This window comes from Mus musculus, chromosome 15 (assembly GCF_000001635.26).
Source record: "Mus musculus strain C57BL/6J chromosome 15, GRCm38.p6 C57BL/6J".
NCBI classification, from domain to species: domain Eukaryota; kingdom Metazoa; phylum Chordata; class Mammalia; order Rodentia; family Muridae; genus Mus; species Mus musculus.
Window position 1 is genome coordinate 88,884,198 of NC_000081.6, and position 25,753 is coordinate 88,909,950.

The window sequence follows — 25,753 nt, forward strand, 5'->3', positions numbered from 1 at the left end:
CCTTCTGCGAACCCGTGACCCTCTAACAGACTCTACAAGGGCCTGGATTCCAGAATGACTCTAATTCTCTACTTAGGCACTCTAATTCTCCCTTATAGGAAGATTACAAGGTTTAGTGGCACCTTCCCCTCCTTTATAAATGGGCACCCCTTAACTAAACATGCCTCTCCTCACTTACCCTATATCCTCTAACTTACACATTAGCAAGATCCCTCCTGGGCCGGGCAGTGGTGGTGCACGCCTTTAATCCCAGCGCTTGGGAGGCAAAGGCAGGCGGATTTCTGAGTTCGAGACCAGCCTGGTGTACAGAGTGAGTTCCAGGACAGCCAGGGCTACACAGGGAAACCCTGTTTCGAAAAACCAAAAAAAAAAAAAAAGATCCTTCCCTTGTTGGCAATGCAAAATATGTGCATACCTGCACACACTCCCCTACCCACTCAGTTCCCTTCCATCAGGGATTGGAGCTAGGCAGCAGCTCTGTGCTATGGACTGCTCACATAAAGGACACTGCCCCCTGCCCCCATCACATGGGCCTGAATTTTCCTCAGAGCCTCCACCATGACCTTGTCTGTCTGTCCGTAGCATTAGCTCTTCTCACACACCTCTGTGACCTGGAGTTGAGCCCACTACTGTAGTGGCCAACTACCTCAGCGCCATCTCTGTTGAACCAGACTGGAAAAAGAAAGAAAAATAAGAAGCCACAAAGAAACCACAGGTATTGATGTAAGCCTTTAGTCCAGGAGTTCTCAGCCTGTGAGTCGTGACCCCTTTGGCAAACTCTATCCCCCACCCCTCAAAATATTTTCATGACAATTCATAACAGTAGCAAAATTACAGATATATGAGTGTGAATCTTGTTTTGTTTTGTTTTTTGAGACAGGGTTTCTCTACTGTATAGCCCTGGCTATCCTGGAACTCACTTTGTAGACCAGGCTGTCCTTGAACTCAGAAATCTGCCTGCCTCTGCCTCCCAAGTGCTGGGATTAAAGGCCACCACCCAGCGAATCTTTTTTTTTTTTTTTTTTTTTTTTAAGCCTCATTGTTTTAAACAGAGAATAAGCATTAGTTTTACCTAAGGGCTAATGATTTTGGTCATAAAAAATTTAATAACCTGCAGCAAAGGGGATTGTTCAGTGGTTAAGAATATGAACTACTCTTGCAGAAGACCTGAACTCGCTTCCCGGTGTCCATCTTGGATGTCTCATAGTCATCTGTAAATCCCTCTGGACACTGCGGTCACGTGCTGTGACCTGGCCAGCTGTGTCCTGGAACCCTGACTAGGGGCAGGGAGGAAGTGGAGAAAGGACACACAACAGCACAGGAGAGCTGAGGTCCAGGTGGAGCAGTACCTAGTCCCGTCAGGAATGTCAGGTCAGTGTTCTTGTTGTGTCTAGCACAGCGGGGACCAGCTAGCTAGCAGGTGGTGTCTGCAGTGAGTACTGTAAACATCCAAGAGGAAGCAGAAGGGGCTCATTTCTGTATACACTGATCAACTGTCCATAACACTCATGCTTGGACCAGAGGAGGAAGGCTTTGTTTTCTGAGTCTGGTCTACCGGGTGAATAGTTCTTGCCAAATTCCCATGGGTAGATACCTCCGTCCTTGTCATTCATGGCTGTGTCCCTGTCAACAAAGCGATTCACCCAGGGCTTCCTCCACTCCCATGCACAAATCCACAAGCAGACAGTACATATGCACATGATCAAAACCAAAATATTTAGGGCTGGAGAGATGGCTCGGTGGTTAAGAGCACTGATTGTTCTCGCACAGGACATGAGTTCTATTCCCAGCACCCAAATCAGGCAACTCACAGCTGTCTGTAACTCCAGCTCCAGGGGATCTGACACCCCTCTGACCGCCTCACGCACAGGCATACACATGTACACATACATAAATAATAAAAATATTAAAAAGTTGATAGCTTACCACCTTCTAACATCATTCCCATTAGTTTCTATTTTGGAATAATCTTTATTTTACCAAACAAAATCCTTTTCTTTCTTTCTTTTCTCTTTCTTTCTCTTTCTTTCTTTCTTTCTTTCTTTCTTTCTTTCTTTCTTTTTTTGGTTTTCAAGACAGGGTTTCTCTGTATATATAGCCCTGGCTGTCCCGGAACTCACTCTGTAGACTAGGCTGGCCTCGAACTCAGAAATCCGCCTGCCTCTGCCTCCCAAGTGCTGGGATAAAAGGCATGTGCCACCACCGCCCGGCACAAAATCCTTTTTTATCCAAAGCATTTTTTTTTCATTAAACTTTTCTTTTTCACCAAAAATATAACATACATGGAGCTTTTATATTTTTCCTTTTTACCAAAAGTACAATATACATGGAACCTTTATATTTTTTCTTTACCTGATAGTCTTAATCATTGTCATTATTTTTATAAAACATAGAAAGCATTTTTAGTTACAATTTTAAATGAGTTACAATCAGTTGTGAGCTGCCATGTGAGTGATGGGAATTGAACCTGGGTTTTCTGTAAGAGCAGCCAGCTCGAGAGGAAAAGTGAGAGACAGAGACAGAGACAGACAGAGAGAGAGAGAGAGAGAGAGAGAGAGAGAGAGAGAGAGAGAGAGAGAGAGTCTAGCAGGTTCCCCAGCAAGAACAAACCAAGGCTGCCCCTCCCTGCATCTTCTACTGTGTCTGCCCTCTGGGTCCACTGTGGAGGGCACGGACAGCACCTGATGCTTCCTATACTAATCTGCCTCTGCCAAGGCCACGTAGCAACTGGTCCTCTAACCCCTGGCCAGCAGCTTTGGACCTTCTGGAGTCAGACCCTCGACGATAAGCCAAGTCGCCTGACCTGTGGTGATTTCTATTTTCACTATGTTGGCCAGAGTTTTTGTTCATGCTATTGGGTTTTGTGTTGCCCCATATTTTGCCATCTGAACGAAAGCCAGGGGTGGGAAGTAGACTCTCCACAGAAAGTAGGCTGCAGCCCAGCTGCCAGGCCCTCTTGAAGGCAAAGACATTTGCCTGGACTGTGTGATGGAGATTTCTGAAGAGATTATTCCCTCCCCACCCCCACTGTCCTTATTCTAAAATTCAGTACCAGGGTTTTAAGTTCCCAGGAGGCCTTGCTGAGAACCCCATCTCCTTGTTTGAACACCCTGGCCTGTTACACTTGAGTGAAACGTGTTTTCACTTAGAAACAACTTTGAACAGGACGTGTGTTCCTCCCATTGCCTGTATTGGGGAATTAGCCACCTCTGCTTGTGTTCCCAAGGTGCTTATGTAGATTTAATGTCTTCCTTTTTCTCACTTACTTTGCTATTTGAATTGATAGACTAGACAGGTGGGGGTGGCTAAGCTGGCTCAGTCTGCTGGGGCAGCTGGGCTTAGGACTCTTGTTTTTCCCTTAGAAATTTTAGTTTTACTATGAGCTAAGAGAGAGCTGAGCCAATGTAAAACTTTAGTTTACACGAGCACTTACTTAAGAGCCAATTTGGTACTGAGCAAATATTTTTTTAAAAAATTAAGCACATGTTGACAGTGCTTACATATGGATAAGAAGCAAAAATTTGAATATTTCTGTCTGTTGGGATTCTCTCCTGGAATTCTCCCTGTGAACAGGAAACAACACAAAGGCTGAGAGGATGTGGGTCTCTGAGAGGCCTCTGGACTTACCCTTGACCTAGCCCCTCAGAGTGACAGACCTTCATCCTGCCCCTAGCTTCTCGACATATAGAGGTACTAGCCCGAGGCCTATGACTCAGTGGTCATTTAGAAAACAGTGCAGGCCGACCCCTGACGACTTCAGTGTCTTCCTCTCTTTGTGGCCTCCATGCCTTGCTCCTCTCAGCAGTCACAGCTCCCAGACGGCTTATCTACTCAGTGAAAATCAATTGAATATTTGTTCTGTGCTACTAAGGAGTCAGGCCATATGACTACATACCTATAGAGACCAACCCTGCCTTTCCTCTTAAGAGCTCATCTTCCAAAAGAGGCAGAGTAATTTGACAATCTAAGAACTCCGTGACTGTGTTTTTGCGTGGGTCTCCTTGTATAACACCATGAGAAAACAACACTCCTGTTAGAGTGTGAGGCTGCAAATTCACAGGGTGGCCTGGAGAGGCTTTGCAAGGAGGTAAGCTGCACGAACCCTCGTTTTTAGGTCAGTCAACTCCTACACGGCTGGGGAATATCCACAGAGGTGGGGAGGAAACCTGGCTGACATCCAAGGGGACCTTGTGCTGGACACTGGCCTACAAAGACTAGGTCAACAAGATACAGACCACTCCTAGACGAAAATGGACTCTCCCTAGAAGATGGAGACCCTGGGTCTCTGCTAGGTGTCAAGTCACAGGGGAAAATAAGAGCCAGGTCTGTCCAGGTGTGGTGGCACCACATACCTTTATAGTCCTAACGCTCAGGAGGCAGGGAAAGGTAGCTCCAAGACAGTCAGGGCCACACAGAGAAACCCTGCCTCAAAAAACCAAATAAATAAATAAATAGGAAAGAAAAAGAAAAAAAAGGGGGCGGGTCAGATCTGTGTATCAGGTACTAAATTGGTTACATCTTTCACTCTAAAGGCCCTCTCACCCCAGGGCCCTATGTCCAGCTTCTTCCTGGGCAGGACAGGGACTCTCTGCTCCCACTCTGACCCTAGGAGGCCACCGTACCATGTGAGGGGCACATAGAAAGCACAGAGAAAGGCGAACACCTCAGTGATCTTAGGATTCTGGGCCTGGCCGTGCCTCAGCACTTGATAGTTGTTCCACAGGCATCTGAAGGGTGAGGGTAGCAGACCAGGGGAGAACACAGAAATCTGTGTCAGGAGGGGATCCAGGAAGCGTGCTCATTGGGGGCGCTCCGGTTTGGGGGACAGAAGCAGAGGCCACAGCTAGGGCCCGACTGTCTGGCCTCACCCATGTCCTGGGACTCCATCCCCCTGCCAGTCCAGCCAAGAGTGCCAGAGCCCATAGACCAGGCCTTTAATCATCTGGGCCAGACCAGCACTTGGTGGGTGGGAATCTCTGTGGTCACTGATGGAACTATATAGGGCACTGTTGTTGAGACAAGAAAACGGGGAGGGAGCAACCCTGCTGGCCTGTGGCCACAGTCCCAGACAAAATCCAATACAGCCTCCATATGGAAATGTGGTTTGGCAGTGGGTGGGACTGAAGGAACTCAGAAGGCCAGCTCTGAAAGGCCTTGCTATCCAGAGCCCTCCTGTAGCTGTGTGATCCCAGGGTTCCAGTGGAAACTGCTGTGGCTTAGGCGGAGGCCTTATAATGATCTCATAGGCAGTTTCACAGGAGTAAAGAGAAAGGCGGAGGAGACCCCTGTGAGTCCACTCTTGTCAAGACTTTATGGTCAGCTTAGACCAGACCAATCAGCCAGGTGACACATCTGCCACTGTGAACGTATCATGCCATGAAGAAGGGGCTGCAAGGGACCCTAAGTGAACCTTCTGAAGCAAGGAAGGGCATAGAGAGAGAACGAGCATTAGAGAGAGGACTAAAGGACCCCTTACTTCTGTCCCTTGCACACCCTCTCTCCAGGTTAGGGCCAAGGGACCAAGGGCTCTCTTTCTCAGCTCATTTCCTGTTGTCCAAACAAACTGTCACACATTGGAAATGTAGAGAGAACAGAGTTTTATTTAGCTCATGGTTCTGGAGTCAGGAAAGTTTGAGAGAATGGGACTAGCACCTAATGCCTGGTGTTTGCTGTGTCTGATGGCTTTGTGCTATGTCATGACACGTGGAGGTATCACATGCAGACTGAACAAGCATGCCCAAGGGAACTTGCCTTTATAACAAAGCTATACTCAAGACAACTTATTAATCCTCGAAAGGATTAAACCTGTTCACAAAGGCCCTGGCAGAGCGCTCCTCTCTCAGGGCTGCTGTGCCGGGGACCAAGTTTCCAAGACATGAACTTTTGGGGGTACACATTCACACACTAGCAAACCTCCAGGGTCCCCAAGAGCTGGCTCTGTTCTCTGTCAGGACCCACTTAGCTTAGGCACCCCAGCCTGAGTGCAGGGAGGACTTGGGGCTTTTCCCATGCTTGGGTGTCCACGGACTGTCTGGTTTCTTAAACACCAGAGGGCTCCAAAATCATACTGTAGTAGAATCTGAGGGGTCTACCCCAAAGGTGGGCATCCTGTTCCTATCCCCTTACCTAGCACCCATACTTGAGTACAAAGCATGGGGACCTACACAGCCAGACTTGTTGAATAAATGAGTGTCCTGATAGGGACTCTCCCAAGTGGGAGACACCCAGCAGCAAAGGGGCGACCCTCAGAGAAAAGAGATTGTTATAGGTGCCAGAGAAGGGTCTCTCCTCTGTTTTTTTTTTTTTTTTTTTTGGCTAGAGTCACCGGTAACGGGCTTATGAATGTCTGCCCAGGGACTGAGGAGGACGACGGGGTGCGGGCCCAGGAGAGGGTGAGGCTCCACAAAAAATACCATGGTGCCACTCGCAATTTCTGTAAAATAGCTCTGTATACAAGGTCCTTCGTCTATGTGTCGGTTTCCGCAGAGACGCCATGATCTGGGGGCGTCTCGGTCCCGTCTTCATTCTCATCCTGGTCCTCGTCGTGGGCTCCTCCAGCTGCCTGGCCGCCCACCGCCCCAGCAGCAGCAGAAGGCGCCCTGCGGCATCAAGGCGCAGGGAGAGGCTTGCAGGGCCAGGGCGGGGCGGGCGGAAGCCACAGCAAACTAGGCACGGCGCTTGGAGATCACACGGAAGCCCTGCGAGGAAAGGGGTGCTGAGACCCGCCCCACCGGCCCGACGGGGAGCAACCCCCAACCCGGTGCCCTTCCCACTGCTGCGCCCGCTGCTGTGTTCCCACCACCCACTGCCCCAACCCACTGTTTTCCTCTGCTCCACGTCCACTGCCCCAACCCATTCCCTTGTTTTCATTCCCCCATCCTACTAATGAGACTGTCCACTGCCCTATCCCAATGTTCACACTGCTCTGTCGCCATCCACCGCCTCATTCCTGCTCCCACAACACGTTGCTCCGCCCACTGCCTTACCTCCACTGCACAATGCCACGCCCTCCTCCGGAACTATTGGCCATCATTCCTGCAACTCACTGCTGCCGGCACCGCCCCAACCCCACTGACCTGCCCTACAGCTCCTTCAACTCTCCCATCCCCAACGCCCCAACATCCACGGCCACAGCCACAGTTTCCACCGTTGGGCTGCCTGAAGGACCATTGCTCCGTCCCTACCTCTCCACCCGACTCACTTGCTCTGAACCGTGCTAACAGTGGAAAACTATGTCTCCTGCGCCAGTCCTTTCTGCCCTGGTGAGTGTGAACTCAAGGACCACACCGGTTTACTGTCTACACTGGTCGCATTCTAAGACCACACCCATTATGCCCTTAAACCACGCCCACCAGCCCAACCGTCAGACTTCTCGGTCCATGAGACCATGATTCTAAGGCAGAGTGTAAAAAGGCACACCCACTTCACAGCTTCACTACCCACAAAACGAAAGCCCAGTACCAGCAGGCTCCCCAACCGTACTCACTTCGTGGATGCCACCTCACCTTTGCTAGCGTTCAGAAAACCCAGACAAACGGGCCACGGAATGTGTGTGTGTGTGTGTGTGTGTGTGTGTGTGGGTAATCCGGGGTAAGGACCACAAGGGCTGGGAATGATTCCATTTTATCCCTCCTATTGAGCAACATCAAGGCATAGACAGTTTGAACTGGGAGGCGTAGGGAGGCTGAGTCCCTGTGCTACACTGTACCGCTGGGCTTGGATCAGAACCGGTGACACCATTCCCACTTGGGTAGGAAACTAGATACCACCACCAGGATTCTCTCTGGGAGGCCAAGGCAGCAGGGCATCAGAGGGCCAGATCTAGGGCTCAGTGAATACAAGAGGACTGCAACATCTTCCCATCTCTAAAAGGCTTGCCTTCCCAGGGAAGGTTCCTACTGGTCTTGCAACTGGCCTTTTCCTTCTAGTCTTTCCTCCAGATCGTTCCTACCCACTGTCTTCCTGGAGGTGGTACCCAAGGGAGACCTAGTGTCCAAGCTGTTCCAGGACACTTGAACAGGACCCTTGAAACCCCAGACCTCCGTGTCCTGGGTGGATATATATGAATGCTGAGTCCTGGCATGACCATGATGGAGGAGGTGGGCACAGGGGCCTGAGAGATGAAGTCAGGGGTAACCAACAGCTGTTATTCTGCAGCTGTTCAGACAGCCCATGGGGTTGGGGTTGGCTTGGGCCAAGTCCCTGTCCCATGTGTGGCCCAAGCCATTGACCCTTGGATGCCAGGCCAGGAGGTGACTAAGAATAAAGCCAAGGGTGGCAAGCTCAGTGCCAGGAGCTTTGCACTTTATAAACTGTGTGTCCTCTCGGACAGGGTCAGGAAACAAGAATAAGCTAGCTAGGGCCAAGTCAAGGAGCCAAGGAAGGACAAATTGCCTTTAGCAACCCAGGGGACCTAGGCCTTCCTGAGGGAGGGAGTGGAGAGGGGAACACCACCAGACAAGACCTCAGTAGAGGCTGGGAAGACATACTTAAGAAGGCAGGTCCTCAGGCTTAGGGAGGCATCCATGTCAAGTGGCCTTCAAGCCAAACAAATGTGGGCCAGAAGATAGGAGAAACAACGGTGTAAAGTCAGCGGGAGCTGAGAGAGCAGAAAGCAATGTCCTGCGGGCAGAAAGAGCAAGAGGAAAGAGACCCTGAGGTCTCTGTTCTGAGGCTTTGCCAAAGGAGGCCAGCTACAAGGTCTCCTGGGGTACGGGAGACAGAAAATCATCCTCTGGAGTAAAGAGATCCCTGCCCCAGTAAAGCAGAAATCACAAAGGGTTCCTCTATCCTGCCTCACCATTGCCCTTGATCCAGAGAACTGAAGGAGAGATCCTTAGAAAAGGGGATTGCCAAGTCGGACTGTCTGTGGATTTGCAAGACAAAGTCTTGTCTGGCTGGTGGAGAAGTAGAGAGACACCTGAGGTGGCTCTGGTGGGAGTGGAGCAGACTTTGTTCTGTGAAGGGTGAACGATGCAAACGATCTCTACTAATCATTTGATAAAGAAAACAGTTCACAGTAAAACCCAAGCAAGTTCGGGTAGATGCTGCTGAAAAGAACAAGCCAGGTAAGAGAATTAGAATCACCAGACAATTAGACACAGAGCATGAGCCCTGTTAATTCCAAACACAGTGTTGAAGGCACAAGAGAAAATAAACTATGAAGATGACCCCAGGGTAGGCGTGTGTGTGTGTGTGTGTGTGTGTGTGTGAGTGTGATGAACAGGCGTGGGCATGCACATGTGTGGTCAGATATGAAACAGGGATGTCACTGGTTAAGTCCTCTATCCACTAAGCTACAACCCAACCAACAGCCCAGTGATTGTATTAAAACACAAGTCATGGTAGTCCTCTTTTGACACACGGTTTCCTGTATCCTAGGCTGTCCTTGAACTTTCTACAAAGTTGAAGGTGCTTCTAGTCCTGCCTCAGTCTCTTGGAGTTTATCTGTTGCCAGGGAGGCTAGCACTGCGTGCACGTGCACGCTAGGCAAAAACTACCAATTAAATGACACCCCCAGCCCCCAAAGGCAGAACTTCTAAACAGCTGATATTGGAATGGCAGGAATTAACAGGAAGGGAAACAAAGAATCATTGAAAAGGCAACACAGAATGCAGGCAGCTCAAACAATGGAGAAGGGGATTGTGTGCAGCTAGCTACTGGCAAGGTTTACCAAAGGCTAGCAGGAAGTCCAAGTGATGGAGAGAGAGAGAGGGGTATTGGGGGCAAGATTTAAAGAGGTTTTAATTGGCCAGTGTTGACATTGCGGTCTCGGTTGTTGTTTGTTTTTGAGACAGGCTCTCACTTCGTAGCTCCGGCTGGCCTGGAGCTCACTATGTAGGCCAGGCTGGCCTTGAACTCACAGAGCTTCGCCTGCTTCTGTTTCTGAGTACCGGGATTAAGGCATGTGCCATCAAAACCTGGCTCAGTGCACGGTTTCTAGAAGCCCAAACAATCCAGGATGAATGAATAAGCCACGTCCCTGGATGAACGGATGACTGGAAGGTTGACAGCCTGACAGCTTACCATAGGAAGGGACAATGACGGTGCTGTTGATTTTCTTTCTCTCTTTCTTCTTTCTTTCTTTTTACTTTTATTTAGCGTTCACACATACAAGCACAAGTGTCATGGCACATGTGTGGATGTCAGAGGACAACTAGAGGAAGCCAGTTTTCTCCTTCTACTGTGCAGGTTCTAGGTGACAGGTACTGAACCATCCTGGCCACCCTGGAAACCCAGACGCTGGCTTTTTGAAAGCAGGCAGAGCTCTGTAGGCACAGTGTGGGTGCTGAGGGTGGGCTGAGAGCAGGTGGCTGCTGCCTGTCTGTGTGGTACGGGTCATAAACACAACCGGAGACCACTCAGTCACCCGATCATGCCAGGACCTCACTGGGCGATGCTGCCTGAGCCAAATAAAAGCATTCTACTCTGAAAGTCCGAGACACATGTCAAGCAGAAGGCAAGAGGGACAGAGGCAGGCACATTTGGAAACAGACTGAATAATGATGGTGCTGTCTCTGTGGTATAAGAGGCATTGCAGGGCTGAGTTGTAACTCGGTCAGTTGACAATGAGAGCAAAAAGTCTACCAGAGAAACTTCTTTATGCCTCAAGGCTATTGGGCTTCCTGGGTAGGAGGCAAAGCCACACCTTTTCTTGCTTTGGAATTTGGTTAAGTAGGATTTTCAAGTACCGCTAAAACATCAGTGACAGACTTAATAACCTCTAAACCAGAAGGAGGAACACGGAATGAAAGAAAAACAGAGGGGATCTGGAGATGTGGCTCCACTGTTAGAGTGCTCACCTAACACGCACAAAGACCTGGGTTCAACCCCCGCTTTGCAGAAACTGGACAAGGTTATATATGCCTACAATCCTAACATTCCAGGAGATGAAGGGACTAGAAGTCGAAGGTTATCCTCTGCAGTCTAGAGAGTTTGAGTCCAGACTTAGTTACACGGACCCTCTCTCAGAAAAGACAAAAAAGTAAAGATCAGAGAAATAAAGAGACCAAGGTCAGGCGGATGAAGGGAAACAGGTTAAGATCAGCGCTAGATGTCCTCAATCCTGCCTTAGTGGCTCCAGCGACCCCTCCTGGCACCTGTGTGTGCTCTCCTCCCACACAGCTTTAGGATGAACACAGGGACAAATGAATACGGTTGTTGCTGTGGCACGGTATCCCAACAGGCCACAGCACTCAAGTATCTCTGTACTTTCATGGCCTGACCTGGGATAGATGTCCGCATGTGCTGTTTGAGGCTACACTGTCCTGAGGTTGTGTGTTCTTCAGCCCTGGCTCTCAACAGAGCTCAGCTAGATATGTAAATGTAAATATTGAATGCATGTCTTGAAATATGATGCAGATGTTGGATTTATTTTACACAGACATGTCTAAGGCAGCAGTTCTCAGCCCGTGGATCAAGACTTCTACGAGGATCACACAGCAAATATCCCGCATATCAGGCATTTAGATTATGATTCATAACAGTAGCAAAATTACAGTTATAAATAGCAACAAAATATTTTTATAATGGGGGGGATGTCACATAACATGAGGACCTGTATTAAAGGGTCACAGCATTTGGAAAGTTGAGAACACTGGTCTAAGGCATGAGATTAGATAAAGATAAAAGAGAAACGTAAGAAAAATTCTAATCAAAGTAAGTTCACGACCAGCAAATATAAGGTGGGAATGAGCAGTCTTGTTGGATGAAGCTGACAGGTCCCCAGAGATGCTGATCATGCTTAGCAACTGACAGAGTGAGGAGACAAAAAGAAACAACACACATTTCTAAAATGCTACAGACACATCTGACCCTACTGACAACACTCAGCCGTCGAGGACGTTCATGTTATTTGCTCTGAATGGAATATTTACAGAAGTTAATTGATGAGGCAATTCAGAACAAAGGTCATATAATAAAGTCACACAGGCGATTGGTTTCTGATCAGTAACATGTCAGCTTAAGGGCACCGAAGCCCCATACTAATGCATTTTTCAAGACGAGAGAAGAGTTCACATAACTTAGAGTCTCATCAACTTGACAGCCTAGAGTCATTTGTGAGGAGAAACTCAATTGGAGGATCAGACTGGCCTCTGAGTAAGTCTGTGGCAAATTGTCTTGATTATTAATTGGTGCGGGGGGGGGGGGATCAGGGGGAGTGAGCCACCCACTGTGGGCAGTGCTATTCTCTACGCAAGTGGTCCTGGTCTATGATAGAAAGCTATAGATAAGCACGAGCTGGAGAGAGAAAGCAAGCAGTATTCCTTCATGGTTTCTGCTTCAAGTTCCTGCTGTTCCTGTCCTGACTTCCTCCAGTGATGGACGATGGCCTGGAAGTGTAAGCCAATGTCAATAGCCAGTTCTTGGCAATATGCAAAATGAAACAGCCCCACGTGCCCCACAGCCAATACTATGTATGAAAATTGTCAGAGTAAAAGTTGAGTTGTGGCCGGGCATGGTTGGGGCACGCCTTTAATCCCAGCACTTGGGAGGCAGAGGCAGGGGAATTTCTGAGTTCGAGACCAGCCTGGTCCACAGAGTGAGTCCAGGGCAGCCAGGACTATACAGATAAACCCTGTCTCGAAAAACCAAAAAGAAAAAAAAAAAGGTGAGCGAGATGGCTTCAGAAGAGACTGTTCTTCTGAATGTCCTGAGTTCAAATCCCAGAAACTACATGGTGGCTCACATCCATCCGTAATGAGATCTGACACTCTCCCTTTTCTGGTGCATTTGAAGTTAGCTACAATGTACTTATGTATAATAATAAATAAATCTTTGGACCAGAGCGAGTGGGGCGGACTGGAGCAAACAGAGATCCTAAAAAAAATTCAATTCCCAACAATCACATGAAGCCCATTTGTACAGCTACAGTGTACTCACATTAAGTAAGTAAGTAAGTAAGTAAGTAAATAAATAAATAAATAAATAAATAAATAAATCTTAAAAAGTGTTATTGTGTCAAACTACAAGAAGGAAGGAAGGAAGGAAGGAAGGAAGGAAGGAAGGAAGGAAGCAAGCAAGCAAGCAAGCAAGCAAGCAAGCAAGTTGGGACGCTGTGAAGAAGGGGTCCTTTCACACAGTACTATCTCAGGAGACTGCTGGGACCATGGCTGAGAGAGAGGACCCTGGGACCCTTCTCAGAAAATGTTACAGCTCCTTAGTCTCTCAAGTGACACTACCCACTACTGGTCCTGACATAACGCCTCACTTTTCCTTTGCACCTCTTTGTCTCCTCTGACCTCCCTGGTGCAGTTTATTGCAACCTGCATGCTTTCTCTGCAACACTCCTTTCAGGTAGTATCTCTGCAGAGACCAGCTTCTTATTCAGGTCGGCTCATAATGGTTATCTGTCCACTCTTAGGATGCTGGAGCAACGCACAGCGGTATGAGTCCACCAAGAAAGGAGGACAAGCTGCAGGTGACATGGTGGCTAGAGATCCAAAGAGATTTAGGAAGTACCAGAACTAGGCAGCGGACTCACCAGCACTTGGGGACCATGGTGCCAAGGTATGCCACCAACTGTACTTTCTATGTTAAAGCCACAAACAACCGGAAAGTGAAATTCCAAGTATCATTCTTTAAAACATCAAAATTTATTTATAAAATGTATTTAGAAAAGTATCACCATATGTCAATAAAGTAAAGAAAAATCAGGATTTCAAATGAAGCCACATTGACACGTGTGTGTGTGTGTGTGTGTGTGTGTGTGTGTGTGTGTGTGTAAAACATTTTCATGACTATAACTTTAATGCTAAGTGCTAATTACGAACTAAGAAGATGCTGGCAACAGGTGAAAGCCTATAGTTACTAAGTCTCCTGAACCAGCAAAAATATCATCAGGAATGATAAATCCAGAGAGGCCTGGTGAAGTCTCGGCTTGTTTTTATTTTCATTTGTTACACAGAATATACATACTGTTACATTGTGCGCTGTACCATTGCTTTCAAAGTTTCTTAGTATTTTTGGTCAGTAGCTCACTCTCAGAGGCTAACACTACACACCTAAGAACAAATTCAATGAAAAACGCCTACACCCCAAATAACGCATATATCAAGTAACCAATACGGAAGTAAGCTCAACACAGAGTTGAAGTTTCCATCGTGAGCAGTCAGTTCTTCCTAAAGGGGGTCTACAGATTTGATACTATATCAGTAAAAACCTCTAAGGTCCTTTTGAAATTGACAGGCTGATCTTGGAACTTTACATGCAAATTCAAAACTCACTGAAGGAAAAAGGAACAAAGTTGGGAAACTCATACAAGATCTGTTTAAAGTACATTTAATAAAAATAAAAGCGATGTCAAATCAGCAAACAATTGGTAAACAGACTGAGGAGTGGAAGAGATGAAATTCCTGGCTCATTCAAGAAGCTTTCTGTTTGCTTTTGTTTTGTTTTTGTTTGTTTGTTTGTTTTTGTTTTGTTTTTGTTTCTCTTTTGAGTTGGGTTTCTTTTTCTATCTATTGTACCTTTTTTTTTTTTTTTTTTTGAGAATGAATCTGGGGCTCTCCATTCCTGCTAGACTAGCCCTGAACTCTGGGGATCCTTCTATCTTTGCTGCCCTCAGTACTGAGGTTACAGCATGTTGTGCCACGACACCTGGCCTTTGTCTAGTGCTGGACGTTTGACCTCATATCCTCATGCTCATACAACAAACACTTTATGCACGGAACCAGCTCCCTACCAGCTCCCCCCCCCCCCACACACCTTTTACAAGACAGGGCCTATGTAACCCTGGTCAGCCTGAAACACATGTCAATTCTCTTACCTTTACTTCTCAAGTGCTAGGATTACAGGTGTGCGCCACCAGCCCTGCAGAGACTTTAGTCTTTACAGAGATGCTGCAGCCCTCTGGAGGAAGACTGTGGTTTTTTTCGAGACAGGGTTTCTCTGTATAACTGTCCTGGAACTCACTTTGTAGACCAGGCTGGCCTTGAACTCAGAAATCTGCCTGCCTCTGCCTCCCGAGTGCTGGAATTAAAGGCATGTGTGCCACCATGCCTGGCTATGATTATGTTTTTTTTTTTATAGCCGTGCTGAAGCATCTGGTCACTGGAGAACAAATGAGCCCAAGCCCTGAACTGTGCACAGATACATTCTCAATGAGTCAACAAGCTACAGTGTGCAAGCCAACGCCATAGGCTTCAAGAAAGAAGCATAGGAGGGTCCTCATGTCCCTGGGGCAGGCTGAGTCTTTAGAAGGGACACCAAAGCACTAGCCACACCAGAGAAAATTTGCAAACAAATGGATAATATATACTTTCATCACTAAGATGATGTGTAGTGCACTGGGGTGTAGCTTTGTGGTAGCGATCTCCAATACAGGAAGGAAGGAAGGAAGGAAGGAAGGAAGGAAGGAAGGAACATTACTAAGAAGGGGTTAAAAGCAAGCCATTGGGAGGACAGTTGCCAGTACATTTATCTGCCAAGTGAATACACAGAATGTATAAGAAAACACTATAAGGCCAAAAATCAAAGGGCAACCAACCCAATTTAAAGATGGAGAAAAGATTTAGTGAGAGCTACACTGGGCATGGCTACTCATCTGGGGTGACAGTCATCTTGACTGTCAACTTGACAGTTAAGAGCCATTAGTGGTGAAGCACACCTCTGTTTTGTTAGGGATGGTATCGCCAGAGACAGACAGCATGGGCACTTGGATCTAACAGAGGATTCAGTTCGTTCCTGCAGTCAAACCCATTTCTTCTTGAGATAAGATCTCACATATTCCAGGCTGGCTGCAAACTTCAGTGCTAGGACAAGTGCCTCCATGCTCTGGGGATCTCGTGCAAGCGAGCATCTACCATCTGAGATGTAGCCCAGCCTAGAGTTAAAGGTAAGTGGAGCTAGGGAAGGTGGGGCTTGGCTGGAGGAGGAAGGTCAATGGGGGCTTGTCTTCCAAGGGCTATAGCTTGCCCTATCCTTCCTGTCAGAGTCTATTCTGTTTCCCGTGTACCATGAAGTTAGTAGTTCTGCTCCATACATAGTCTCTGCCATGATGGACTGATGGTCTGTGAAGGCCTGAGATAAACTCAGTAACTCTTTCCTTTAAGCTGTTTACGTCAGGAGTTTAGTAGTAGGGACACAAGTGCTATAACACACCAGGAAGCACAAAATACAACCACAATTAAGTACTAGCATGGGTCAATCAGAGGGCAAAACCAATCATGTCCCACAGTGCTCAGGGTTGCAGGCGTAAAATGTTGCAGCCACTTTATGGAAACAGTGGGTTTCTACAGAAGTGAAATACAGCCTTACTTGTGGCCCTGGATACCTAAGTAAGAAACGAATGCATAGGTCATATGAGGAGGGATGGTCAGAGCAGCCTAGCTTCCAATAGCAGGATAGGAAGACTGCCTATCGACCAAAACAAGGTCTGCTCAGCTGTGAAGATGAGCCTGTGATCTGGACAGGAGATATGCCACTGCGCATCAGCTCGAGGCTAGACACAGCCATGCCTGGCTATGTGACGTCTCCCTTTGGAGGTGAGGGCCAATCAAAAGCCACCTATGGTGACAAGCTAAATGGCAGCCATCTCTCAGACAGGAAGAATAGGAAAAACTGTTCCTTATGCTAATCCCAGCCACATAGGCTTGATGTGCAAGAACCTATCACTCTCTATAGAAATTTCTTCTCTATGGAAGTTTTGTTCCATAATACACCATGAAAAGAAAGCCATTTCCTAGGCACTAGAGATCACCAGCTGCCTCAGAAAAAGATCTCGTGAGAGGTATGCTAGGCCTCTGCTTTTCAAAACAAAGCACACTACTGAGGACAACCAAGACCTGATTAAATGCAGTAGGACAACGCATCATCTCAAGGTGGTCTGGAGGCTCAGGACTCCAGTAGTGAAATCCCAGCGGAGTGTTGGTTCAGCTCCACAAGCCAGCTGTGAAACACATCTGGACACATGAAGGATCAGGAGCAGCTGCCTGTGTGATGCAGTTCTTCACCCAGCAGCTGGAAAAGCCAGGCAACTCACTGTCTCCCACATACCTTGGGAGGGTCTAAGTATACCTGCTCAGTTGGTTCTCAAGGGACAAACGTGCCCGATTGACACCATTCCGAGGAAGAGGGATCATGTAGGGTACTGAACCCCACAACTCACATGTAAAATTGATTCCTAGATGTGTGCTAGCTTTGAAATGACAGGTGGTGAGGACACCCCCAACTCTAGGAAGAGGAGGCCTTGGTGAGGTGTGTAGCGCCCCAGTGCTGACCACAAGGGTTTGAGGCAGGATACTGTGGGCTCAGCTGGAACATTTGAAGAAGGAGTTAAGGAAACTGGTCCCATCCATAGGAGAGTGGGGCAGCCCAGCTCTCTGCCTGGTGCCTGGCGAAGACAAGCATGCATGCAGTAACAGTCTCGCATGGAGGACTGACAGGCAGCAACAGTTCCATAGGAGCCGGGCATGGAGCCCTGGAGCTCAGGTGCCATTGAGGAGAGCTTCATGGCTGGCCTCCCCGAGTGGCTCTTGGAACAGCATGTTTCTGGAGGCCTTTGCAGTCTTGGCTGGGAAGTCACCGTTGGACCATTAGCTTCTGTGGGTACAAGGCTCCAGGTGGGCAGAGTTCATCCAGTCCTTGGCCCAAGGGGAACATCTGGGAGATGACAGCGTCCAGTGGTAGCAGATATGGCTGAGCAGTGAAGCCACGACGCTGTCCAGTTGGGTGACTGGGCTCCTTGAAGGTTGGGAGGGGCCTAGGGACCCTCATAGAGTCTGAACTCCAGCTGAGGCTTCCGAAGGACGAGGCAAACATTGTGGGATGTGGCACCACAAGGGGCAATGGGAATAGGCTACAGAAGGCAGCAATGAAAATACTTGGCTAGCAAAACTAAAGCACACAGTGGGGACATGCCTCAGTTTAGGAGTAGACACAACGATGTGTATGTTAGGGGAGAATGTAGGCAGTGCATACGATGTATGTTCACAGATGGCCTGTACAGGCAAGGAGAGACTGTTTGGGGTCCTCTGCATCCTGAGATGAAAAAACTCCCCTAGGTACCCCAGATGTCAGTCTGACTACTCTTCCCTTGGCCATTTCCCAGTGTCCTCTTGGCCTTAAGCAATTCTGAAGCAGGAGGCAATATTTTCCCTTGGGACAAAAAGCAGGCTGTTTACTGCTACTAACAGCTAGTGATGCCCTGCCCCCCAGAGCTGACGCAAACCTACTGTACCCCCTGTACTTGCGTAGCGAGTCACAGAAATCCTTCCTCTGTGACCCAGGGAACTTGTCTTTGGCTGGTGTCTGCCAGGTTAGAAATACGGATGGGGAAAGTTAATGCCAGCCCTGCTGTTGTGGCACGGAAGGACCAGGGAATTCTCACCACCAGCCTCTTAGTGAGAGAAGTTCCCCGTGCTCTAGTCAGCAGAAGTGAGCTTGTGTTTAGATCCGTGCGGCATCAAGTATGACGGATGCAGACCGTGGACAGGCTAGGTCTATGGCGCAATCCTTTTCTGAGGGATGACGCCACTACACCCTGGCTGAAAGGCTGTGGCTATGGTTGAGTCTGGGCCTGGGCCAAGCAGGCCAGAGGCTGAGACAAACGATCACAGGAGCAAAGACTTGCTGATTGGCTTGGAGCTTCGTGAGGATAAAAACTGTGTAGGTGGACGTTGAAGCTGGGAGCAATGGCTTCAGGAGTTCCTAGCTATATGACCTGCCATAGCCCACTGGGACAGTGAGAGCCCCAGAACTCAGAGCTGCAAAACAGGGCTAGGTGACTCAGATTGGGTAGGACAGGGACTCCTGGGCCAAGAGTTGAGGGGAATGGCTTTTGCCATAACTTCCCCATGGGGTTGCAGGCAGGAATTTTTTACTGGGATCTCAGGTGTCAGCCTCCCATTGAGGGTTGTTACTTTCAGAGAGGGGACTCTGGGACTGGAAGACTGTCCCTCAGTTTGTTTCCCTGTCATTTGGCCCAGTAGGAGAAATCAGACACTGATTCAATCCCAAGGCTGTGAGGCCAAGTCCCCCAGTCATTCCTTCTACCCACTAAGGCAGCCACCAAGTAAGCCACCCTTGTTGGAGGCTGGATTTCTAGCCTATTCTGCAACCAGGCTGCTACAATTTCTTCACTTTGGGGTCCCTTCTAATGATGACCAGTAGGAGGAGCTGCCAACAGAAGTGCACAGTCAAGCACATATATGCAGGGCTGGCTCTAGAGAGCTCTTTGGGTGGTTACCCATTTGAGAAGATTATACCCACTCCCATTCTGTTCCAGAGCACAGATTTTAAAGTGCCTTTGTCTGGCCTCCTTCCGGATGGGCTGGCTCCATTTGGACCTGACAGGTTAGTTGAGTGTCCCCACCTTAGATCTGGCAGTGGCCATGCTGTGGTTCCAGTAGCTCTGGCAGGCTGCACATGCTCCACAACCCGTTACGTCTTACCGACTCAAAGAAGACTGCTGTGTGGAGGGGCTATGGTTCATCATGTCATCTACGTCACTCAGGCAGAAGCTCACGGTGAAATAGGCTCTCTGCTGGGTCCAGTTGGTACTAACCCACCTTTCAGAAGGCCTGCCAACCCAGGGGTCACCACCCTATCAAGACTACCACTGGCCCAGACAGGACTGTCACCTCCCAGCAAAGCCTGGAACTCAGTAGAGGCCTCTGTTTTAAAAAGACACAGTGGCCCGTGGATGTAAACCTCCTGCTGAATTCCTTGCACAGAGGGAAGCCACTCTGCCCTGATGTTACCTCGATCTCTGTGGTACGCTGAGAGCACGGAGGTCAGGCACCTCTCAGGGTGACTGAGAGACGCTCCACTGTGGGTGCACTCTGGTTGCCGACCTGTGGCTTCTGTCTGGACCTCTGTGCTGAAACTGACCTGAGTTGCATCCAGCTCTGCTCACCGTAAGCAAGCATCCACACCAAGGCAGCTATTTTAGGCTTTGGGGGGGTTGGGCCACACGTGGACTCCGTTACACATTTTGTTTTGTTTTGTTTCCAATCCTTTAAAAACAAAAAACATCCTTAGTTCACAGACCACCCAGAAGCAGCCCTTGGGTATAGTTTGCTTGTCTGAACTGGTCAGTAGTTGATGTCTTCAAGGGCATTCCAGTTTCCCCAGCCTCCCATCCGGTTCCTAGCCTTGTTTGGTGCTGGGTTGGTTTCCTCAGGGTCTGGTGCCACCACACCCACCTTCTCCAGGTGAACTTGCACCCGGGCGCTCTGACTGATCGACATCGTCCTGGAGTGTGAAGCCTGGGCTCCTGCCCCAGACATCCAGCTCCACGGGCCTTTGTCCCTCTCACATTCAGCCCCTCACACGGAAGCTGCCAGTGGGTGACTGAAGGAGGAGGCTGATTTTGTAGCTGTGACTGCAGTGACCTCCAGAGTCTCAGAGATGTGGAGGGGATGGGTTCCTCTCCTTTTCCTGCAGAGGCGGTGCCAGTGTGGAAAAATGGTGGAAGTGGTAACGTCCACTGGTGGCTTCCAGGAGGGAGAGTCAGACAAGAGTAACCTGCACCTGAAACCCAGCGCAGTCTTCCCCAAGAGGACCAGAGGAGGTCCAGCTGGCCTGTGAGAAATGACCGTTTGGAAGCCACTGTCTTGGCGTGGGTCTTTGTGGAGCATTATCACCAAAGAAACCTGGCTAGTGAAATAGATGGAAGAGCAGACTTCCATTACAGAGGCATAACCCTACACACACAGCTACACACACAGCTACCAGCTTTACTGCAGCACGGAGAACTGTGTATATATGTGTGTGTGTGTATATATACATATACATATATATATATATATATATATACACACACATATTTGTGTGTATATGTGTGTATATATGTGTATATACACACACACATATATATACATACATATATATATATATATACACACACATACACACACATATATATACACACATATATATATGTGTATGTGTATGTGTGTGTGTGTGTGTGTGTGTGTGTGTGTGTGTGTGTGTCTGTGTGTGTGTGTGTATGGCACACATTACAGCCACGTCCCTGGCTTAGTTGAATTTGAATATCTCTATAGAAAAGGTAATGGATGTTTGCTCCCACGTATGACATTCTACACTCAGATACTGGAAGATAGGTGGAATACAGAGCTAAGCATGAACAGAGAAACAATATAATGTTTTAGAGGAGACAGAAGGATTTCACAACTTTGGATTATATGAACAATTCCCAAAGTGAAAAACTGCCAATTATAAGGAAAGCAGATATGGAAATGTATTGAAACGAATAATTTCTGTGCATTGAAACATTAAGGCAGGGAGATGGCTCTTTTGGTAAAGTGTCTGGTGAGGACCTGAGTTCAGATTCCCAAGAACAACGTCTTCACCCCTCAGTCTCCAAACTGGGTCAAAAGCCAGACATGGCAGCACGTGCCTACAACCTTAAAGTGGGGTTCAGAGTGGGTTAGAGAGAGAGACAGCTCTCTAGAGCTCCTTGGCCAGCAGTGAATCAATCAGTGAGATACTTGGTCTCAAAAAATAAGATAGTGCTAGAGGAAGACATCCAAGGTCAACCTATGGCCTCTACATCCATATAAGTTTATACATATGTGCATACACATACACATAGAAAACACACACACACACACACACACACACACATACACACACACAAATATATACTCTACACACAAAAGAAAGGGAGGGACCCAGAACATTAAAACAGCATAAGGCAAATCATAGGAGATGCATCTATCAAACAACTTGTGTCTAGAATATGTAAAGAACTCTTACGAATCAACAAGAAGAGGTTAGCAGAAAATGTGTCCAGACAAACAAGTACTTTACAGACAGGTGTGGTGGTCTATAGCTTTAATCCAGGCATTTGGGAGACAGAGGCAAGCAGATTTTAGGGAAGTCAAGGCTAGCTGGTCTACTTAGCAACATCCAGGTTAGCCAGAACTACAAAGTAAGACCCTCTCTCAAAGCAAAGCAAAGCAAAACAAAACAAAACAAAACAAAACAAAACAAAACAGAAAAACAAAAAGGTGGGAGTGAACTGGAGAGATAGCTCCAAGCTTTAAGAGCACTGGCTGCTCTTCTAGAGAGCCTATTCAATTCCCAGAAGCCACATGGTGGTTTACAGCTCAGTAATTCTAACCCTCTTTCTGCCTCTGCAGGGACCGTGGAGATATTCATGCAGGCAAAATACCCATACTCATAAAAATAAAATTAATAAAATTTCAAAAATTATACAAAAGGAGCACTTTCCCAAGGTACATTCAAATGAGCTACAGAATATTCAACTTCATTAGCATCAGAGACATGCAAATTGGAGCGACAAGGTGACTCTACCAGCACTTTGAATAGAAGAGCTAAATAGAGATTAAACCTCCCTTGTGAGGCACATGTGACCAAATGGGGCACACAAAGAGCGGTACCTGGCGATGAGCAAGGCCCATCAAGGCTATTCCTATTGCTAGAGAAGAGCGCACAGCAGTTCTAGTTGCAAACACCTGGACTAGAAACAGCTAACAGGGATACAAGCAAAACAGTTGTAGTTAAGACCAAACATACAGCTGCAGCCACCAAGGCAAATCCAGCCACATATCTAGACAACATCAAACCAAACTTGGTTTGTTTCTAGACTATTGTTAATTGCTTTAACATACACAAACACTAAATTATGTCATTCATGATGATAACTGTGTGGATGCAAAAGCTGTTTAAAAAAAATACAGTCTGGGGCCAGGAGAGAGGGCACGTGCCCTTAATCCCAGCACTCTGGAGGCAAAGTCAGGTGGATCTCTGTGAGTTCAAGGCCAGCCTGGTCTACATAGCCAGATCCAGGACAGCCAGGGTTACATAGAAAGAGTCTGTCTTCAAAAATAAATAAGAACAAAAAGAACTCAAGTGGAGAAGCATATAATGCTCATGAACAGAACAAACATCTCAGAAATGGATCGACCCATTTGGCATAATCTCAATTGGCATTTCAATATGGCTTCCTGGGAAACGTTGTAAGCCGGTATGGTGGTTATAAAGAAGAGAGCAAGAAAGAACCAAGACCTCTCCTTACCAGACATAATGCTGAGTCAATTCAGACAGCATAGCCCTAGGGCAGGAGCATACAAGGTGGAACAGACTGAAGGTGGGTCGTCACCCCAGAGGGGGACACAAGCACAAGAAGTGATCCTTACTACACACTGTATACAAAAATCACCTCCAGATGGACCAGGACACACTCTTCTTTTAAAATGGTGTATGTCATACCTATCTATGTATCTATCTATGTATCTATCTATGTATCTATCTATGTATCTATCTATGTATCTATGTATCTATCTATCTATCTATCTATCTATCTATCTATCTATCATCTATGTTTAGTTATCTATGCATCTGTGTGTCTCCGTGTGAGTATATGCATGTGAGTACAGGTGACTGTGAAGGCCAGGAGAGGGTGTCAGATCCCCTGGTGCTAGAGTTACAGATGGCCATGAGCCCCCCCCAGTGATATGGGTGCTAGGACCTGAACTTGAATCTTCTGCAAGGGCTGCAAGCGCTCTTAGTCCCTGAGCCAATCTCCGTAAGCCCCTTCAGAGGACGCTTATAGTTGCTACAAGAGAGAACTATTTTAAATTCTGGGACACACAAAAAAAGATTTTTTAAAAAATAATAATAGCATCAGTAGAAAAGGCCGTTGATGTGTCCTATAAAGTTGAACAACCTCCACGGTGATCGTGGAGCATAACCTTGATCCCAGCACTGGGGAGGCAGAGGCAGGTGAGTCTCTGAGTTCGAGGCCAGCCTGGTCTACAGAGTGAGTTCCAGGATAGCCAGGGCTACACAGAGAAACCCTGTCTCGAAAAAACACAACCCCCCCCCAAAAAAATTAACAACCTTTGTTTACCATCAGACATTGTTCAGGGGCCTTTAGGTAGCTCCATTGGTAGCTTGATTGTCTAGCGTTCAAAAGGCCTCTGTATCGAATAGGACAGGGTAGCAACAGGTTGTAATCCTAACACTCAGAAGAATCAGGAGGACAAACTGGGAGAAAACGTCCACAGTGTACACTATAAGTACGAACCACCCCATAGAAACACATGCAAAGCATCTCTGAACTGACATTGTACAGAAAAGGAAGAGGTGTGAGGTCAGCAAAGCTAAATCACAGCTGCACACTATCTTAAACCTGTGTGATAAGCAATAGATTGCTGGTAATTCAGTGAGTCCATAGCTTCCCTATACATTTTTTTTTGAGACAGGGTTTCACTGTGTAGCTTTAGCTGTCCTGGAACTTGCTATGCAGAACAGGCTAACCTCGAAGTCACAGAGACCCTCCCGCTTCTGTTGCTGGGATCAAAGGTGTTCAACACCACCTTTCTATGGATGCATTTTTGGTGAGAAGTGTACGTTGTTTTAAGCACTATAGAAAACAGTCGTTTTGTTTTTGTCTGCTTGTTTTGATTTGTTTGGTTTGGTCATTTCCGCAAGCTAGCATTTCTAGTATCCACAAAAACTCACTGCTAAGCCAGATAACCTGTCTTGGGTTCCCAGAATACACATGTCGGAGAGAAAGAAAGATTCCTGAAGGTTGCCCTCTGACTTCCACACTCTCATGTCAGGGCACACATACCCTTTCTCCCAAATAAAGATGTAATAAAAACTTTAAAAGAGTGTCCATTCAATTCTTCAATCCTCAGCTGCATGGATGCATGCGCACGCGTGCACAATCACGCACGCACGCACGCACACACACACACACACACACACACATTCAAGCATGAGGAGAAGAGGAGGAAGAACAGGAGGTTAGGAGGAGGTGGAGTTCACCATTTGCAGCTTTTTATTACATTATGCAAACAACTCAAGGGCTAAGGGTGTAGCCAGTGGTAGAGTGCTTGCCTTAGGCTCACGGTTAGCTTCAGTTATCAGCCTGATACACCGGCAAGAGGGAACCTAAATTGAGATTTGTCTGTGGGGTGTGTGTGTGTGTGTGTGTGTGTGTGTGTGTGTGTGCGTGCATTTTCCTAGTTGCTAATTCCTGTAGGAGACCCATAGCCCATTATGTGCAGCACCATCTCTGGACAGATGGGTCTGGGCTATATAAGAAAAAATAGCTGAGCAAGCCAGTGAGGGCACGCCAGTAAATAGGACCACTCCATGGCCTCTGCGTCAGGTCCTGCCTCCAGGTTCCCGCCTTGAATTCCTACTTCCCTTGATGGTAGGCTGGAACCTGTAAGCCAAATAATATCTTTCTGTGTTTTGATCACAACCACAGAGAAGCAAACCTAACATGTGTGAAGTTCTACCCCAAGCCCTAACTTTACAAAAGAGTGCAGCCTTTCAATGGTGGCACATGACTTTAATCCCAGCACTCGGGAGGCAGAGGCAGGCAGATTTTTTGTGAGTTCGAGGCCAGCCTGGTCTACAGAGTAAGTTCCAGGACAGCCAAGGCTATAAGGAGAAATCCTGTCTTGAAATAATGAAAGTTAATGAATTAATTACTTTAAAAAGAACCTAAACACAGGGAAGGGTGCAAGAATAAGATTTAAGGTTAATTGGTTTATTTATACCCGAGAACAATGAATAGGCAAACAAAATAAGGTCCTGGACAGTGCAGTAAAATAATAAAAAGAAATAGATGATAAAAATTTAAAAGGAAAAAGAAAATTTATCAACTGATCTAATTATTTTGATTAAGCTGGGCCCTACTCCATTAAGTTACTCCCTATTGTGCAAACTGGTATTTCGGGCTATGTCTTACTGTGAGAGACTCCAGTGAGCCACACAAGTGGCTTTTGATTTCATTTTGAGGGTGGAG

At 47.3% G+C, this 25,753-nt stretch overlaps 1 protein-coding gene and 1 long non-coding RNA gene across 5 annotated transcripts in view; one reads left to right on the top strand and one right to left on the bottom strand.

Annotated features, from left to right (window-relative positions):
* The first annotated feature begins 1,293 nt into the window (after window positions 1–1,293).
* On the top strand, window positions 1,294–15,385 carry Gm38643. 3 transcript variants are annotated; one of them, XR_875562.3, is made up of 3 exons: window positions 1,294–1,371; window positions 13,364–13,509; window positions 15,031–15,385. It is a non-coding gene; the product is annotated as a predicted gene, 38643 (long non-coding RNA). The 3 variants fall into 3 exon arrangements; XR_875563.3 differs by lacking the exon at window positions 1,294–1,371 and adding an exon at window positions 9,043–9,068; XR_875561.3 differs by lacking the exon at window positions 1,294–1,371 and adding an exon at window positions 11,563–12,099.
* The window catches only part of Ttll8 (tubulin tyrosine ligase-like family, member 8), a 65,274-nt gene continuing 45,101 nt past the window's right edge, over window positions 5,581–25,753 (bottom strand). For both annotated transcript variants that reach the window (XM_011245621.2, XM_006520959.4), the window contains one exon: window positions 5,581–6,698. In XM_011245621.2, coding sequence (XP_011243923.1) covers window positions 6,666–6,698 — 33 coding nt within the window. In that variant the 3' untranslated portion in view covers window positions 5,581–6,665. The remainder of the gene's footprint in view (window positions 6,699–25,753) is intronic.